The following is a 20,370-nucleotide window of genomic DNA, read 5'->3' on the forward strand; positions in this document are numbered from 1 at the left end:
TACCACCACCACCATCATCACCATCGCAAGAAGCACTTCACCGCTAATGAGAACAGTAGTGGTTAAGTATGCGTGCCAGTCTGTGTGTGTGTGTGTGTGTGTGTGTGTGTGTGTGTGTGTGTGTGTGAAACAAAAAAAAAACACACGTATATATGCTTGAATTCCTTACGTACACAGTCAAACACACAGTCACTTCCTCACGCACTTGACCAAGAAAAAAAAAACGCACATGATCATCACCACCATCACCACCACCACTATCAACACCACCACCACCACTATCAACACCACCACCACCACCACTATCACAATCACCACCACCACCACTATCAACACCACCACCACCACCACTATCACAATCACCACCACCACCACTATCACAATCACCACCACCACCACTCCCACCTCACCACCATCACTGTCACCACCACCACCACCACTATCACCACCACCACCCCCACCTCACCACCACTACTACTATCATCACCATCATCACCACCACCCTCCCCACTTCCACCACCACCACCACCACTATTAGCACTAACAACCATTACTACTTCACCACCACTAGCACCACCACCAGCGCTGCTTAACCACGATCACCACCACCTCCTCACCGCCAGGGTCTCGTGGCACCAAGCTAAGGGTGGCACGCGTGTCTACCTGCCTAGCGTGGCACCATGGCACTCCACACTGACTCCTCTCCTGCCCTCACTTCCTCCTTCCCTCCATCTGGCGCCGGGCATCGCTACCACACCTCTTGGCACCTTCCGTTCTCTCTCTCTCTCTCTCTCTCTCTCTCTCTCTCTCTCTCTAATATTCGTCTACCCTACTAATTAATTTCACTCGTGTTCTCCCCTTAACTGCCTCTCCCTCAATCCTGCCCTCATATAAACTCTCTTCAAAAAGGCATCTCATTCATTCTCGTCACGTTTCCAAACCCTCTCAGAGCACCACGCTTTACCTATTCAATCACTAAACACTCCCTTTACCATAGCTGGGCGTTATCGCGATAAGTTATCGCGATACTTTATCGCTGATAACAAAATCGGATTATCGACCATCCGCTACTTATTTAAATATATATCGGTATCTTCGTTACTTTTGTAACCAAACTAGCGATAATCGCTACTTTTTTTCCGCCTCATAGAAAAAAACGTTGTCTCCCTACTGCGCATGCGTGGCCCGGTGTTGTATGAAAAATCTTCGGGGTATGAAATATCTTCGGTGATGAGATTTCATACTTAGATCATGAAAATTAAAACACTAGGTTATTTTTTTATGCTACTCAAAAATCAATATATCATAGAGAAAAATCATTTAACTTTGCCCCCAAAATGATTATTCACTGCCTCAAATTTGATATTCCATATTCGTTTGTGAGCATGCCATGATACTGAAGGCACCCGGTGTTGTGTTATTTGGTGTCCCATCGTCAAAAGCTGGGGCTTTTGTTTACAAACACTGGTCTCTCGTGAACTGCGCATGCTCAGACCATTAAGTGTAGACCTGTTCAGTCTCACAACACATTAAGAGTTGCTGGAAAGCTGAATCAAACATACAGTACCACCATCCTCGCTGTTTCTAGAACAACGTACACTCTGTACATATAAATACAACTCGTACAGTGTGTCGTTCTAGAAACAGCGAGGATGGTGGTAGTGGTACTATAATGTCTGATTCAGCCTTCCAGCAACTCTTAATTACGGTTTAAAAGCTTTGTGAGATTGTACAGGTCTACGCTTGCTGGTCTGAGCATGCACCGTTCACGAGAGACCAGTGTTTGTAAACAATTTTTGACGGTGGGGACGCCAAATAACACAACACCGGTTCAGGCATTTCTAGTATTAACGTCCATATGTACGTGTCAACGTGTGGTTTTAAGGTTTTGTAAGTTTCCTAAAATACAGATAATGAAAATTTGAATTCATCAATGTTGTTCTATCTGAAATATCAATATAGTATCGTTTTCGCCTATCGGACTTATCGCTAGCTAGTATCGGAATTGTGGATTTATATCGGGTATCGGTTATCGGTTATCGCCTATATTTGTGTCTCTTGTTAACGAATATCGGTTATCGCCGTTAAGGTTTTTCATTATCAGTTATCGGTTATCGGGAATAAGGTTTTCTGTTATCGTGCCCAGCTATGCCCTTTACCCTTTACTGTTACACCTAAAACAAATCGCCCACACATACTAATGGATCCCCGTTCAGTGGGACTCTGAGCATGCTACACTTTAGTTTCGAGGCACAGTAACAAGCAAAAGGCTGTTCACACGCATACTGACTTACCTAGCCCAGCAGTGGGACAATATGATCTTCTCAGTGCCCAGTGCCCTGTTTAGTGTCCGGGGAGGTGCGTGGCAGAGTTTCAGCGTCCTGCTTGGCGCGGAACTGTTGATCTTTTTTTCGAGCAAGGATGGTGCTTCAGTTCCCCCAGTCTATACGATCGTTTTCCAGGATTCTTCGTTACCATGCTTCAACACCCCAAATACCCACTGCTCATATGGACGGGCCTATATGTAGCTCATTTCCAACGCGGGTATTCGTGATTGCTGTGATGCATCCCACGTCCACGCCTTCGATGCATGTGACAGAGTTGGATGGATAGTACTTACGCATTGTCTCATTTTCTAAGTTTGTTCGCAACCTTAGTGAAAAATTATACACTTTTCATCATCAGTGTTTTATAGACTGTGTTTTTAGATATTCCTTGAAGCTGGATGTAGAGGTGTGTTGGTGAATTGCTTGTTTTTGCTACTGTGTAAAGTGTCCTCTCCTCTTTAGGCATCTCCATGCATCGTTTCTGCAATCTGACACCCTCCCTAAAGAGAGGTGCAGTCATTGTATCTGCCAGTCCTAGCATACGTTTAAAAAAAGAAGTCTTAACAAAACTTAATTAGAGAAAGTTATGAAGCGTACGAAGCGAATGAGGAATGGGGAGAAATTGGTCGGTAACACATGGAGGTAAGAAGCAAGCATCATGGATTGAGGAACAGTCTTAAGAAATTTTAACCCGGTAGCTGCGGGGACCATGTTTCTTAAAGGCGAGAAAAATGAGAAAAAATCATCACTCACCATTTCATAATATATGTCAACGCATTTGTGATCAGTATATGCATCATCTATTTTGGGGGTTTAGGCTATATATGGCAAAAATTTGGCCTGTCGCTGGTACACGGTAAAGCCACAAATTAGGCCCATCGCTGCTACTGGGTTAATGAAATGGACTTGGGCAGGTCACATCACGCATAAACTGATGATAGACAACCAAAGCAACAGAGTGGCAACCTAGAGTTTGAAGATGCCAGGGCAGACAAAGAGTCAGGCGATAAAATTATAGCATTTACCGGAGAATGAGGGAGTACAATAACATAAAGGCCTTTGTCCTGGTGAGTCAAGATGATCATTATCAGGGGCGTCCGCGGGAGTTTAAGGGGGGGAGGGGCAATATAGGGAATAGGCAATAGAGAGAATATAACATTTCCAAGGGGGTTCAACTACCCTCCCCCTCCCTCCGGACGCACGTGATCATGATGCTGAGTCATCAAGGTCCTCAAAAAAGAAGACAAGAGAGAACAACTGGCATCCAACCCGTTCCGAGCACACCACAGGACTCCACATAAACACCATCCCAGCACATGCCATGAAATATAACACAAAGCTCATCCCAACATACGTAAATAAATAAATAAAGCATGAGGCCAACACAACACAAACACAAGATGGCAACGTTTTCTCATCTATTTATTTGTAGTTACATGAAAATAGATGGCTACAGTGCTTCATTATACGGTATATACGAAGAGGAGTTGTTGCTGTCACTGATACGCCGCCGATGCCGAGTGTGTGCCTCGCCGAACACAACTAACACGACACAGCTACGGCCTGAGGCGAGGGGGCACGGAGGAGGAGGAGGAGGATAAAGCGGAAAAATAGAGTAATGAGGAGGAGGGTAAAAGGGGTAAGAAGAAAGCAGAGGAAAAGAAAGTTATATATATGAGGAGGGTAAATGGTAAAAGTAGAAGGGAAATAGGAGTAGGAGGATATGCTAAAAATAAATAAAGCAAGGAATTAGAGGGAAAGAGGCAGCAGAGGTACAGACAGACTGGAGTGAGAAGGATTGAAGGAGGAGGAGGAACAGCAGCAAGCGGAGGGTTAACGATAACGATAATAATAATAATGATGAGAAAATAAAAATTACTATTCTAGCTTTCTACATCTCTTACCTATAAAAGGTAAAAAACTGTATTATACACGATGCAAGGGACAAAGATGTGGAGGCGAGAAGCGATGGGAAAAAGGGGAGGGGAGGAGGAGGAGGAAGATGGGGGAGGAAGGTGTTAAAGAAAGAGGATCGATAACAACCTGGAGGGAAAAAACAACGTAGAAAAAAAACATTCATAAAAAGGAGACGAAAATGCACAAAACAGTACCTGAATAATAACAACAACAATAAAAATAATAATAATAATAATAATAATAATAATAATAATAAAAATAATAATAACGATGATCATTTTAGTCATAGCTGAACGTTTCTCGACATTTTTTTCATTCTTTAAATTTACTTATGTACAAAAACAAATCTACAGTAGCAGGGGTTAGAGAGAGAGAGAGAGAGAGAGAGAGAGAGAGAGAGAGAGAGAGAGAGAGAGAGAGAGAGAGAGAGAGAGAGAGGTAGATATGAGGGGAAAACTGATATTGCCACGTATACATCATTTTACTTTTCCTCTCTAAATCTAAACCTGCAGGAAAAGAAAGGATAATTGCATTCTCTCTCTCTCTCTCTCTCTCTCTCTCTCTCTCTCTCTCTCTCTCTCTCTCGTAGCTAGGTTACTTATTATTTATATGTACAAGCGCGAGTGTAAAATAGCAGAGAAGACTAATAAGCTAAGTTTGTACGATTGCTTATGGATAGACCCCGAGGTGTGTGTGTGTGTGTGTGTGTGTGTGTGTGTGTGTGTGTGTGTGTGTCTAACCCTCTACACAGTTCCCCATCACCAGTAAAAAAAGATTTACAAAAGAGGCTACAAGTAATAATAATAATAATAATAATAATAATAATAATAATAATAATAATAATAATAATAATAATAATAATAATAATAATCACACACACACACGCGCACGCACAAAGCTAAGTACACAGGCCTTCATCATGGCCAAGGGTATAAAAAATAGAATAAGCACCATTTTGTAGCTGAAAGTGATACCAACAAGAGCGAGGAAAGAGAAGAAAAAGTGGAAAGCAAGGCAATAAATCTGAGTGAGCGAGAGAGAGAGAGAGAGAGAGAGAGAGAGAGAAAATAACGCAAAAAAGTGACTGGAACATGAAAATAACAAGTGTTTGACTTAAATGATAATTAACATGCAGTTGCATTAAAGCAAGACAATCTGGGATGTCCTAAAATAGACTAACGGCCTATAAGTAACCGGACGACTCTCCTGAACATAGGATAAAACATTAAATGTCACGTCCAGTAAAGCTATGGCTGGATGTCATGATGCATTTTAAGGACACCAGAGTAAAAAAGAAATTGATGTTCTAAAATCTTACTACAAGATTACACAAAAGTGGTCCTGAAGCAAGTCTGAAAAGAATCAAGACAGGTCACCGTCACATGCACCTCCGTGGTGAAGTGGCTGGCAAGCTTAACAAGCATGGGTATGATCCCAGCCTGGGATGGTCAGTGCACAACCCACCCGACTGATAACTGTGACCTCGGGAAAGCTGGGGAAGGTAAACTGTGGTAGCCCTGATGTCACGTCACAAATTTGGGCCGAGGGCTTAAGAGGCAGAGATGAGCGCCAAGGCAACATACAGCTTAGAATGGGACCCAACTCTACCTTACCATACTGTAATAAGAAAACTTAGAACTTGACTTATTAACTTAAAAAGAACTACAAAAGCATCCTGAAAAAGGTTGCAATGGAAGGATTGGCAACTTGATCTTAAAATGACTTAACTGATAAAACAGGGATTGCCATATGCTAAAGCAGTATTATATACTGCAATAGGATTGTTGCATCACATCACACCAGGAGTAGTGACATTTTAGAATTACAGTTTTAATAAAGTGATGACAGAGAAACTAACAAGGAACTTAACCCAGTAGCTGCGGGGATCATGTTTCTTGAAGGCCCCTCTAAGTGAATTGATGAGAAAAAATCATCACTCACGCAAACCATTTCATAATATATATTAACCCATTTGTGATCAGTTTATGCATCATCTATTTTGAGGGGGTTATATCATGGCAAAAATTTGGCCTGTCGCTGGTACACAGTAAAGCCACAAATTTGGCCCGTCGCTGCTACCGGGTTGAATATGACAGACTCCCATTGTTAAAACAAAGTAAAATAGATCTGCTTCCCCAACACCACAATAAAGTGCCCCTTCAAGTCCACATATTACTGGTACACAATACTGAGTGGAAAATAATACTTTCGAGAACTAAATGTTTAGTCAAATTCAAGAAAAATCATAATAATAGCCATGCCTAAAAGCTGGTCGGGTACATGAAAGTACAAAATATCAAATGTGAGGTCAGAAAGAAGGCATAACCATGCTTAACACTGCTAGGTAGTCATTAAGATGTATAACCTTGAGTATTGTTACAGCACAGAACATTGTTATATATGCATTCCTATGAAGCAACAAAAGGAAAGCACTGAGGTACAAAATAATATTGGTAAGTTTGACAATATGTACGATAGAAATGAAAACTAACTGAAATAACACACGCACGCAAGCACACACACACACACACACACACACACTCGGAACTGTAGTGTAGTGGTTAGCTTGCTTGCCTCACAACCAAGACATTTTGGGTTTGATTCCCAGGCAGAATAGAGACAGATGGGCAGTCTCTTTTCATCCATGCTCCTGTCCACCCAGCAGTGAATGCATGCCAGGTGTCAATTGTGGGTTGCCTCCTGCTTCCCCAGCATTTGTGTCTGAGTGTGCACTCTGTAGTGCAGAAATTAGCAAGCTCGGTTCACAACTGAGAGATACCAGGTTTGATTCCTGGCCAGGGTGGAAACAAATGGGCAGTCTGTATAATGAGCCCCTGTCCAACCAGCAGTAAATAGGTACTGGGTATCAGTCAAGGATTGTTGCAAATGGGTGGTGGTCAACCCATGTGAGCTTGTAGTTTGGAGTAGGAAGATGCAAGTAAATGAATTAAAAGTACGGTATGTAAATTACAGACACACATATGCACAAGCATACACAACCTGAACCTTTATCACATAACACTATGTACCCCTTACTAGGAGTGGAAAAATATATCTACCAGTGCTGTTTACATATAAGCACTATCATGCACACACTTTCCCACCAAACATCATTTCATATAATTATGTACAATCAAGAGGAGAGTAAAGAGGATGTGGTGTCAACCTTCGGGTGTGCGAGTTGAGGCAGGAGTCTAAGTGGTTGTAAATTAGCTCAGGTTCTTTTCTGCTGAGGACAATAACAGTGCTCTTCTTGATATATTACAACATATGTAAAATTAAATTATTAAAGCACCATGGAATGACATTACTTTCTCTGCACTTACATGGATGGTGTAACACTGAAAACTATTATAATTGTATTAAGGTGAAAATTAATAAAATATATGAGTTTAATGACTAACTTTTCCCAATCTTCTAATAACATCACTTTCACGTTTCATCCTAATGACAGTCACTTCCCATTCCTCCTCCTCCTCCTCACACACACACAATACTCAGGGAGCAACACAGTACACCACCTCTTAGAGAACAGACAACACATATCACCTTCCCTGTTAAAGCACTTCAGAATCAATTAAACACATAGGAACTCACAAGTCCCTGGATGACAAAGCTAAGTAGTCATGTCTGTAGGAGTCAGTGCTCCATGAAACAATGGAATGGTTCTCTTTTGCTCTTGCACTTCAAATTTAAAAAAAAATTCCTTTCCATTTTTGTTTACAAGTAGTCTGTGATACAAGCTTAACTACCATGAAGCTCTGTTCTGTGTGTGTGTGTATGTGTGTGTGTGTGTACATGTATAGTGTAGCATCACATATATTTGATTCTCTCCCTCCACATACTCGTAGATGATGCAGATGACTTTCACTTAAGCCTATCCAATGACAGGGATACTTTCTCTTGCATACATCAAAGACATTATTCATGACTATATACACTACAAGTCCCTTCATAAGAGAACAGCAAGCCTTAATATTGTCTTCCCATTCTCCCTCCCCTCTTGGCTTTTTCTTCTTCCCTGATGCCCTCAAACACTGGAGAAAATAGCTTAGGCAGCATAAAAAACTAACAGGAAAATGTCTACATATATAATAATAACATGGGAACCTACCTATGAAATAGTTATCGTATGTTCAATCAGATGATGCCAGAGAAAAGATGCCCATTTCTAGCAAGACGAGGGAGTGGAGGGGAGAGGCAAGGAGGAAGAAGAGAGGTAAGGTGGTGGGTTTAGTAGTAACAGTTGCAGTGATTACTGCCTTAGTCACCACCACTGCCTTCCTCCCTCCCTTTTGAATTTGGTAAGAAGCAGCAACACAAGTCACACAACACCACAACTCAAATTTTATGCAGGCATTTATCTGTAACTCAGCATGATCTCTATTCTTTGCACATGATCATGGCTGTATCCAGTTTTGGAATGTGCGCCGTCACATTTGCGCAGTAAGTCGGTAAGAAGGAAAATCAGTTTTCCACGTGAGATGCAGCAAAAGTCATAGCTAGAAACAGCCATGCTTCTGCCTGTAAGTACTCTATGACAGCCATCAATGAGTGGGTCAATCTTGAAAAGAAGCAGCCTGTCAGTGAATTCTATGTTTTGTTCAGTGACTTCCAATGGAGAGTCCAAAGAAGTCACTAAACTACAAAACTGATACCAAAGCCTGTCAACCCTCCACCAAGGAAGGGTTTTCCTCTTGAACAAGAATGAAATACTTTACTTATTAAATGATAAATGTTAGAGTATTTTCATAAGCAACTGGTGGAGCCTGATAAATCAATGATAAATAAAAATCAGAAATTCAACAGCAAATTTTGAAGTATATATGAGAAATTCAGTGATGGATGGGAAGATTATACTAAATAATCGCATAGTAGATAGGTCACTCAACCACTTCTGAGGGTATAAGCCACTGCTCCCACCAAGACTGCCATGGCCAAGGCACAAACTTGCATCCTCATGGACACTAGTCAAGAACTCTATTGTGGAGCCACTTGGGCCCCCTGATGATGGAAAATAGTATGAGAATCCCCGAGAACATTGCTGAAACAAGGGAGTTATGAAGATGATGCAAGAGACACAATGATGAGGAACATCAAGTCAATGTAGCATGGAGAAACTTGCTTTCCAGAGCCTTATCAAAACATGATGGGCATATGACAAAACACACAATACAAGGGTGATTTCACAGCCCTACTGTCTTCCTCTGAGATTAATGATTTCCTGTGCACTATTCACTGCTTTATGTGAGGGTAAGACTACAAGAAATGGTAAAGGATTGACAAAAGGGGATCACAAGTTACATTGCTCTTCATTCTGGGCTCCCACAGCTAAGTAATTGGCTGCAGCTTTCCTAAAACACTGTCAGCTGTAGGTGTTGGTGAGTAACACTTGTAAATCTTCCCTTCCTTAAGAAGTGTAGAAAAAAATATTAAGTAAGACCCAACATGAAACTTGAACTAAGAGGGAAATCAGCACAGCATAAGCATGTTCAAAGAAAGAAGTTCAAATGTAATCTTGTATGAAGCATACAGGAAATATTAATTTTAAAATTAATGGTCTGCATTTAACCTTAAAATATCCTAAAGTATGTCTGTGTGCTTGTGAGCAGACCAGTGCATGGGGGATGTGTTGCTGCTGCCTCTGCCCTGCAGGGAGATGTACTTAATCTACTTAATTTAGTGTCCAGCTCACCAGCCAGTCAACCAATAGTGATCTTTAGCAAACTTATAGGCAGCACGAGGGGAAACCAGACCAGACAGAATAAGCTACCATTTTTTCTTATTATTATTAGCCATTAATTAAGCTCAACAAAACAGATGAAGAGATAAATATACAGAAGAGTATTTACATAAATATCACAAGACAAACTCCCTTTGAAGTACACTCCTTCCCATGTAGAGGGAACAGAGGAAAGGGAAAGGGAGGATGGATAAATTGTGAAAGGGAGGATGGATAAATTGTGAAAGGGAGGGTGGATAAATTGTGAAAGGGAGGGTGGATAAATTGTGAAAGGGAGGGTGGATAAATTGTTGATGTGTGATACAAAGGACCATACAGAGTGAAACATAAATGCAGGCTTGCAGGTCACACATGCTTGGATGCATGCACTTACACACACATGTAGATGAACAAATGCACACACACAACACACACTCAAGAGTCAATAGAGGGGAAGACAGAAAAATTAAGTTTGTGTTGAGAATAAAAAATTTCCTTTCCTCTTTCCACAGTAAAATACAGTAAGTCCTCATTTAACATTACTGATATTCTTGACATCTGTAACTTGAAGTAAAATTAAGAAAAATCATAATGAAACTAATTCAACCAGGGACTAATTGATATAAACAATCATGTAAGTTCTTACAGCATGTTTTTGGTCACAAAAATGTAACTTTTAAATAAACCCTAAACCCTTCTATCATTAAAAATATAAATGTGACCTTAACACACATTAAAGATTAATAAAAAGCAATTTCCTGGAAACCCCGGTTACTCAACCATTCATTATTTGATAATTTGCTCTTTTGACATTTCAAAATATCCACCCTTTTTGTTGTTTTGCCAAGCACTTCCTGCCATTGACATAATGTTTTAATTCTGCACCAAATATTTATTTTCAAATTGCACCAGACATCTGTCCACCTGCCAGCTATTGGTAGTTAGTCAAGTGGAAGGTTCTGCCTCACACTTACCCTCTCTGCCATGTGGCCCACTACCACCATGGCTCCACCAACAACCCCTACTACTACTCCAAGCAAGCGCTACTACAGGTTCAGCAGCCTGTCATCAAAAGTAGAAGCTATTCAAAGGCATGGAGTTGGTGATGGCCACACCAAAATACTAAAACTTAAAGAACCCAAAGTCAAATGTGTTAATGATTTTGAAGAAGGACAAGCAGTTAGCCTCTACTGGCATGAGCCCAAGCACTTACTGCTTACAAACGATATAACAATAAATTTTATCTGATTTTTCATTAATGAATAGTTCTTGGATCAAGGAGGTAGTCTAGAACCTAACTCACATTGTTTACATGTGTTTCTATGGAAAAACAGACTTATTATTTGACAATATTGCTACTCAACCACTTTCCCTGCAGCCCATCCGTAGGATAGCGGGGAATTCCTGTATTTTAAAATCTGCAGAACATGTAAACAAAAGCATCTTTTTCCATAAAAACTGGCTAAAGAAAACTGGAACAAACTTGCAAAAACGTGGTCAGACAATGTGTGTCAACAAAGGATAGATAGGATTGTCAGTAGTGCCAAAGCATCCACCATTTTCTCTTACAATTCTTCAAATACTTCAACATATCATAGTTTTAAAACTTGTTTGGGGAACAGGAGTGGTGACAAAGCATCTGAAATTTCCTTTTCATCTCTCTGGGCGCTTAAACATTTCATACTACTCCAAATTATTTATTAATCCCTTCGCTATGACCAAGCTGAGGGCATGTCTTGAGGCATATCCGGGAATGCCGTGAGTGCCAATTTTGAAACATTATCACTGAATATACCTAGATTTAACCCATAAAACTAAACATAATCATTATCTATAATATATCAGCATAAGGGGAATTAAATAGTGCATAAAGACAAACATAAATTCACTGATAATTTTGAGGTGGATACATGAACTTACAAGAAATATGCAGTACTGCATTGATCATTTATTCACTGAATATTACTCCCTTATTTTAGAACTAATGGGTAGATAGGCTTGTGGGGATAAGTGCAGGAGAGGAAAGGAATTAGAGTGTGGAAAATACCACTTCACACAAGCATGGACCAGAAGGGTGCATCAATAGGCTACCTCCCCTAATATAGGCAACTCACATTCCAATGTAATAATAATGAAAGCTAGGTAAGCTGTCGTATCATACACGACCCATATTCTGAAAGCTCTCGTACAATATCCGGGAAAAAATTTACATAATTCCAGAACTTATCCAGGACGCAGCATATGCCTACTCAGTTATCATACGAGGGCGGTGAGGACGCAGTATACGCGTCCTCGTGTTCAAGGGGTTACTGCATGTTTCTTTCTAAAAATCTGGTAATTAGAATGTCAAATAGGCAATGAAAACTGGAACATAACTATGAAATGTTATTTGAGGACTTACTGTAGAGAAGTTAAGTATGGAAATGAGAGGGTAGTCAGACAAAAACAGAAAGGATAGGAAAGTGAAGGAAATTCTCTCTTCTCAGCACTCCTCACATCCTTGAATAGAATGAATGTCATGAACCTCTCCCTCTTGCACCTCTACCTCCTCCTCTTTCTTTCGTGGAATGTTGTCAAGGTTACACTTAGGCACAGAATGAGTACCCAGTGAGGTAAGCATCATCTAAATATACCGAGATGTGCTCTTTTAACATGATACATTAAGATTCTGCCAAGGGGTGCCTGAAGCACTTTTTGGTGGCAGCCACTTGATAAAATGAAGTGGGAGGCAGGAGAGAAAGGTTAATTATGCAGGAGGAAGTGATGAAAGAGGAAGGCAGGATGGAGTTAGAAAAGGAATGGTGATGGTGAGAGGTTAGTGAAGAGTGGGCAGGATACAGATGGGGAATGGAGTGAAGGAGTTCAAAGAAAATGACAATAATAATAATAATAATAATAATAATAATAATAATAATAATCAGTGTAGATAAGGGGACTGGGGAGATGGGAGACACCTCGTTAAACCGACTATGTTAGAAAACACTAAACTAGTTACTGCTTTGTCCTTGGTGGTGCTTTTGCAGTGATGAGGCAGAAAAATGTGCTACATGTAAGCAAGTTTTTCATACTTCGTACTTTTCTCATGTATTTCAGAACCTATAATACAAAACCAAGTTGCATTCTTGCAAGTTGCACATTCTATGTTTTCTCTGAACTATGTACAAACCCCTTACTTTGTCTGGGACAAAGAACCTTGGATCAATTTATCTACTTTTCAAGGCGATGCACTTACACTTCTTTTCCTGGACAATACAAATCATCTTTTCAAGACCATGAACTTCATAATGTGCCTCAATTTTCTGACCATCAATTTTGTGTCCACAGCTCCACAGATTCCTTTAACTTTACCAGTACTAACAGGAACACCTTCCACTCCATACTGTGCCTTACACCACACAAGAACACTTTCCCCTGACATGGCTAGGAACTGTCCACTTCTTTCTGTGTGCAACATAAAGCAATGTAACACTTTCTTTTCAAGAAGAGAAAGAGAGCAAGAGTGAGAGTGAAAGTGAGAACAGGAGAGAAAAGATAGAATGAATGTCGAGCATTGGTGGGGTACACTTGGGACACACTGTAGTTGTCATTAATATATTTACATCATTACTTTCCCTGTAATATCTCGCAGGGTAAAGTGAAGGGGAAGGTGCCATATTATGCTCCTTTCATTCACATTTTTTTATGATGATAGTTATTATCGTCACCATCATAATCAATCAGACTCCTCCCCTTCATCATCATCATCATCATCATCATCATCATCATCATCATCTTCCTCCTCCTCTTCTACTTCTTCCTCTTCATCATCCACTTCTTTTTCGGTTTCTTCTTGCTTTTGTTCCTGATGATGTTGATACTCTTCCTCCTCTTCTACTCCCTCCTCATCAGATTCTTCTTTATCATCTTCCTCCTCTTCCTCCTCCTCCTGCCCTTCCTCTTCCTCTTCTTCTTCAGCCTCCTCTTCCTCCTCCTCCTCCTCCTCCATTTCTTCACCAGTTTCAGATGTTTGACTTATGTTCTGACTTTTTGAGTCTTCATGCTTCTGCAAAACAAAAAGATAAACAGTTATGCATAAAATAAGTTATTTTCTTCTTTCAAGTGATTCAAACCAACAGGACCAATGAATCTTAACATTTAATTAAAAGACAATGATTTAAATTAGTTTTCTCTTACAAACAACTTCATAGCTCATTTTCTTCAGCCATAATTAGACCCCTGCAAGACAAAATGCATTTCCCAACATTTTCCACCTCTCTTAGATGTCTCCATCCTGGTCCAGAATGTGCTCCATTTTCATCTCTCCACCTGATCTTTTGTCTGCCCTGACTACTACAGTTTCTGGGTTGCTAATTTGTTACTTTAGTTGTCCATCTGATATGACATGCCCAAGTCCATTTCTTATTCATAACTTGTCATTGAAATATCTTCAACCTCAGTCTGCTCTCTAATCCAAAATAGTCACTTGCTTCTCTCCTAGCTTTCTCTCTAGATCTCTTGTGCTCCATCCCATCCCTATTCTCTTTCTGATGTCTTTTTCATGAGCTGGGTTTGTGCTGATTTGGTTCTACAAAAAATGCATTCCTCTACTCTGGTGTTACATTCCCAATCTGTCTATTGTCCTGCTTATTCATTATAAAAGACTGCCTTTGTTTTCTTCATTTTCCTCTTCAGATGTATAGTCTAGTCCTCTCCGTGTAGTTCCTTGATCATTCTATGCAAGTTTCCCTCAGAACCACTTAGTATAACTATGTCATCTGTGAGTGTAAGGCTGTTCAGGTTTAACAATCTATCCTGATTCCTATGTTGTAAGTGGAAGTATCATTACTTAATAGCTAGCAGTCAGATATGGTAATTCCTATTTCCTAAAGAATATCATAAAGATTTAAATGTAATTTCCTTGCTTAAATGAAGAAAACAGGTGGCTAATATATACTTCATAAGTCTCATAGAGTGATGGTTGAGTGGTTAGCGTGCCGGCACCACATCCAGGAGGACACGGGTTCAAGTCCTACCCGCCACCAGAGATGGGATTTTTCAGTCACTGCTGAGTGGCCTAAGACTACCCACATGCTGTCCTGAAGACCACCCATCAACCCAGACTCTAGATTCCCTCTCTAAAGAGAGGCTCAAAGATAAGCTCCAGGGAAGCAGCCAGAGCCAAACAAGAGAGCGCCACTATAAACACTTGGCTGTGCAGTCATAGTGTGATGAATACGAGGATGTTAAATGAGAAGAAGAAAATATATTTTTTTAAGTCCTATAACTTTCTAATTGAGTGAAACCACATTTCCTACCACTTTAGCTGTAATACACTGCTATTAAAAATTATAGAACCTTGAGGTTGATTAAAAACACTTACTTCTTCCATTTCCTCCTCCTCCTCTTCCTCTTCTTCATGGTCACTATCTTCCTCTTCCTCCTCCTCCTCCTGCATCTCAACATCTTCCTCTTCAATCATTTCCAGTTTCTCTTCTTCCTCTTCCTCTTTCTCTTCTTCTTCTTCTTCCTCTTCCTCATCACTAGCAATCCTGTAGTTCTTATTCCTTACTGTTGTTCTTCTTGTGCTCCTCCTGAAAGAAATTTTGAGGCTCTTTATCATGTTACCCACATGCATTACTACACACTTCCTTAAGAAATGAGTCTGATCTCTTAAATCAATTGCACTGATAAACCACCTTGACGGATATTTGGCAATGATATCAAATGGTGCATTATGGTACTAATCTTCACCACTATGTTTATTTCTTGAATACCTGGTTCATTTTACACATGGAAATAATGTGTAATGTGAATTTTGCATAATTTGAACTATGACTGAAACTGAGACAATAAAACTCAACACCACCACATTGTTGCACACACACGATTACAGATCCTTTACCAGCTGCAAGAGCATGGCATGGCAGTGCTGATACCCAAGTAGTGTCACACATTTTGAGGGGAGCGTCCGCCATGTTAAATTATTAACGTATGATCCTGATTATATTCATGTAAAATGTATGCTTATGGGGAAGTAATATACGATTACTTTCAGATCTATAAGTCGATACATAATAGCAGGAAAAAATAAAATTTACTTTTTTAACAAACTTCAACTCAAAATTCCTCTTTCATCTAATGCCCTACGCTGCTGAAAAAAATACCAAAGAAACTCAACCCGTGTTAATGTTGTTACTCCCTCTGGTCAACCACATCATATGCCGTTTTATTAGTATTTTTTTTCCACATGAATGAAATGCCTCAAGCGGTTTATAATTACGGTGTCAGGCATATTTTCTCAAGTGATGACTTTATGCGCAGCAGTTTTATTGGTTCAGAGCATGCTTATACAGTATGGCACGTAGATGTTGACTCGCCGCTCTCACTGATGAGCAAATTCAGCTTCATTTTAATGAAGAGGAGGGTGATACTAACAGTGAATCTACAATAGATGATAGTGATAAAGATGAAGATTATGTTTTTCAAGAAAGTGAAGAAAGCCAATCAGCAAGTGGATCTGAATATTATCCAGCAGACACAGTAGCAGCTGACTACTCCTCAAACATATGCTCTGGACCATCACCTACTCAACTATCTTCTCCACCTCCTTCCACCTCTAGGTGTTTATATCCACCACACGGTGGCAGAACGAAGATGGCAAGATGTCGGAGTTCATCAAGCGAAGATGAAAGCAATGAGTCTCGTCCAAGAGTGACTCACCCACCCGCCCACCGTCTCACACCAGCCAGACAGACTTCCCGCCGATCCTGTAGGTCACATGTTATGCCACATTTCCTTTTTAAGTTTCCTGTTCAGAATTACTAGCCTATTTTGAGACAAATTGTGTTCTTATAGCCTAGTAATACACTATTATAAGAATGTAGTGTTGTACAAAAGGAAACAATTGTTATGCCACATTTCCTTTTTATGTTTCCCGTTCATAATTACTATTTTGAGACTAGTTACGTTCTTATAGTGATACAATATCATAAGAATGTAGTGTTGTGCAAAAGAAAAACAACTGTTAGAGGAAGAGTTGAAAATAATATCTCTGTGGTGAGATTACGTCTGGCAGCGCTGCGCCACAGGTGCCAGTTAAATGCCGGCGGGGCATTTAAAAAAAGTTAAGGAGGATATTTCCATGTTATTTTCTTTATATGGAGATATTTTTGGGTTCATTAGGCCAAAAAATTTTGTTTTCTATTTTTCATGACCAGGGGGAGTACACACATTGTAACATAGGTAACCACAACTGGGTTAAAGTGGAATCCAAGAGATGACTCGTGGAAAAAATTTCAATTTTGCTTTAGTTAAATGATGAGGTTTTTTTTTTCAATTTTGTTGGTGTTTCTAACATTATTAATATTTTTCTGACAATTATTCCTTAATTGAAAAGAAAACTCATGATGCAAAGCTTGCACTTCTGCTCCTCTTTCCAATGATGTATTGTTTATTAAAATCTGCCAAATAGTGACGAAGGAATTTTGGAAAATCTGAAACTAATCCCATTTTCTAAAAAGGAGAGTTAACCCCTACGGGATGGGGAGCGGCGATCGCCGCTTGGTTGACAGAGGATGGATGGCGGTGATCGCTGCTCTGCTTATATTTCACTCATGTTAGCCATTTTCCCCAATTTTTTCCTCCCCAAATATGTCAATACTAGTCCTGAGTACTTTTACCACCAAGTCAGTGCATCTGAGACTTTCTTAGTGGATGGATGTGTAAAAATAGAATATCTGCATTCGAAAAGCCTTGTCGGTCCATGTGGCCAGTGGCTACGTCCACTCCAATAGCTAATTCATCACGTACTGACTGCTCAAGTGCTAGACCTTCCAACAGTGCAATAGAACATGAACTTGGTATTTCTGTTGTAACTCTGGAAAGTGATTTTGAGTGGAGTGATTCTGAGTGCCATAATACAAGTAGCGATGTTGATGGGGCAACCACCTCAGGTCCACCAGCTCTGACCATGTGCACTGCTGCGACACGTTCCACACCTGTTACTGCCCCGTCCACCAGTGGGCAGGAAATGACAAGGCTAAAGTCTATACATACAAAGTCAAGTCACTCTGCCTTCAAAACTGCTACTAGCACGTGCAAGGGGTGGTTGGGGGTGGAAGAGCGGGGCGACGTCATTTGAATCCAAATACCTGCCAGTTCACAGGTGACTAAAGCTGCGGCCGTGTGTGCACTTTGGATGTGGATTCTCGCCTTCTTTCACCGCGCGTTCAGGCAAGCCATTGACAAAAAAAAATATGCCTTTTCATTGAGCTATGCATGACTGTAATTCCAATGCCCACAAATGGCAGTGTGGAGTGTGAGGGAGGGGCATGTTGAAGTGACTGATTTAGATTAGTCCGCCTTTCTTCGTTTTCTCTAAATCCCAGTTTCTACATTCTCTAGTTTGGCACCAAGCAACGTTCTCCCACAAAGCTGCGTATGACTTGATTTGGTATTTATAGACTTTGGAAAAGGCAGCCTTCTGCTCCCCTTACATCTTCGCTACGTTCTTCTCCACCTGCATCTCCTCCAAGGTCCAGGAGGAGGATTGAGTTTGCATTATCCTCTTCCTCTGCTGAATCTTCTCCTCCCAGAAGTGATGCAATAGGCCATACACGAGGAAGAGCAGGCAGAAAAGGAATAGGAGGGAAGAGAGCAAGACAAACACAAGTTGGGAGGGGAAGGAGAGTGCGGGGTGATAATGTTATCACATACCCACAGCGTGTTAGTTGAAGCCATAGCAAGCCAGAGTCGAGAAAGAAAACGGACACATTGACTCGGTCACCAAATATCTGCAGTAATTACTCCCATTCAACACACTGTATCTCAATAACTACATAATCTAGACAATTTGGGAAGATTCCATTTGAAAGAGGAAGAGTTAATGATAGTCAGAATGCATATTTCATTCACCTCATTTTTCTAGTTAAAGAGTATTGATAAAGTGAATGTCGATGAAAATAAGAGATTGATGCATGTTTGCCTGTATGGTGAGACAGAAAATTACAACCAAGCCCGTCCCGTAGGGGTTAAAGTCCGCAGATTTATAGAGTTCACCCTTTAAACCTAGATGCCTTTCTGGCTGGTATTCTTTACTGAATTGCCATGTGAAAATTATCTCTGGCTTCTCCGGGGTGACTGATGTATGTGTCAGCTCTGCTGCCTCCAAGGCCATCGCAGATGCAAGTTTGCCTCAAGATACCATATGAATATTCTTTTAGGCTATTTTCTACACTGAAACATGATGATGTATGCACCTGTGTATGAATATAGCTTTTTTTTTTTAACTTGCCAGCCTACAGCGCCAGTAGACTTTCTTGAGGGGCCTGAATGGTAGTCGGCCCCAGCCCGTCACGGTGCAGGCAAGTGTTTTATAGACGTAAGTGATGAGCGGAAAAGGGTGGGGGGATTCAGCCATAACTGTCATTTTTGCTTATTTCTTCATAATATTTTGTCACAAGCTAGCCAAGGCATGTACGAAGACGTGTGAAAATTTTCAATTTTTCCAGTTATTTTTAACTATTAATGCGAGACGCTCTCCTTAAATGGTAGTAAATTTATATGTTATGGATGATGCATCCTATATCAAAACTGTAAATTAATCAACAGGGTCTCTCACCCTCCTCTCCATCTCCAAGCACAATCATTACTGGTTATAAACAAGTTACTTTTAATTACAATGTAGATTATTTAAAAGAGCAACAGTAACATCTCTCACTCCTCCTTACCTCTGGCTAATGCTGGGAGAGTCCTCATCATCATCATCATCATCCTCACCCTCATCACTTTCCACATACTTTCTTCGAGAGGTGCGGCGCAGGCTCCTCCGACTGGCCTCGCTCACCACCACCCTCTGGGCTCTGATATGCCGGGAACTTCTCGAGCCGCTCCTGGAGGATGTGGAGCTCCTTCTGGGAGGAGTGGTGGGGGTGGGTGTCTGAAGAAAAAATCATAATCAAGTAAAGTTAAGTCGTGGGGAGGTAGTATGACTTTTTACTAGAATCCTATACACTACGCAAGCACTGGCCCCCCTGTCATTATAAACTGTGGTGGTAGTGAAGGTGGGAGTTTAGGGAAATGGAGTTGCTGAGTGGCTGTGGAAACTTTAGGGAGACTCCTAACAATATCAGAAAGCAAGGACCTCCTTCACTGTAACTGGAAGTTTCATATTACAATTTGTCTTGCCAACTAACCATTTTTGTTCTCTGATGCAGGAGTCATAGATAACTACTGATTTTTTCCCTAATGTTGTACTCCATGTAATAACAAATCCCTTACAGTACGGGTGGCGATATATTTCTCTGGATGCTGTGCACGGGGAAAATTTAGACATTTAAAAGAGGTGGAAATGGTGTCTTTCTTCTTTGCAATAATTGTATATTCATCTAGTATATATGGTGGTGTAATAAAACTTCTCTCCTAATA

General features: G+C 40.5%; 2 protein-coding genes across 7 annotated transcripts in view; both read right to left on the reverse strand.

The window, feature by feature from the left end:
• Window positions 1–2,313, reverse strand: part of LOC126998370 (SET domain-containing protein SmydA-8-like) — a 42,099-nt gene extending 39,786 nt beyond the window's left edge. Inside the window, exon 1 of one of the 3 annotated variants that reach the window (XM_050859908.1) lies at window positions 2,295–2,313. The gene's annotated coding sequence lies outside the window, so the exon portion shown is untranslated. Of the gene's footprint in view, window positions 1–617; window positions 774–2,294 lie in introns of those variants that run through there. The other 2 variants (XM_050859906.1, XM_050859907.1) reach the window with 2 other exon arrangements.
• Window positions 2,314–3,732: 1,419 nt separating this feature from the next.
• LOC126998373 (tyrosine-protein kinase BAZ1B-like) overlaps window positions 3,733–20,370 on the reverse strand; it is a 49,549-nt gene continuing 32,911 nt past the window's right edge. For all 4 annotated transcript variants that reach the window (XM_050859913.1, XM_050859911.1, XM_050859910.1 and 1 more), the window contains exons 20-22: window positions 19,674–19,882; window positions 15,326–15,536; window positions 3,733–14,008 (exon numbers count right to left, since the gene is read on the reverse strand). In XM_050859913.1, the coding sequence (XP_050715870.1) occupies window positions 13,679–14,008; window positions 15,326–15,536; window positions 19,674–19,882 (750 nt within the window). In that variant the 3' untranslated portion in view covers window positions 3,733–13,678. The remainder of the gene's footprint in view (window positions 14,009–15,325; window positions 15,537–19,673; window positions 19,883–20,370) is intronic.

Source organism: Eriocheir sinensis, chromosome 14 (assembly GCF_024679095.1).
Source record: "Eriocheir sinensis breed Jianghai 21 chromosome 14, ASM2467909v1, whole genome shotgun sequence".
In the NCBI taxonomy this organism is placed as follows: Eukaryota; Metazoa; Arthropoda; class Malacostraca; order Decapoda; family Varunidae; genus Eriocheir; species Eriocheir sinensis.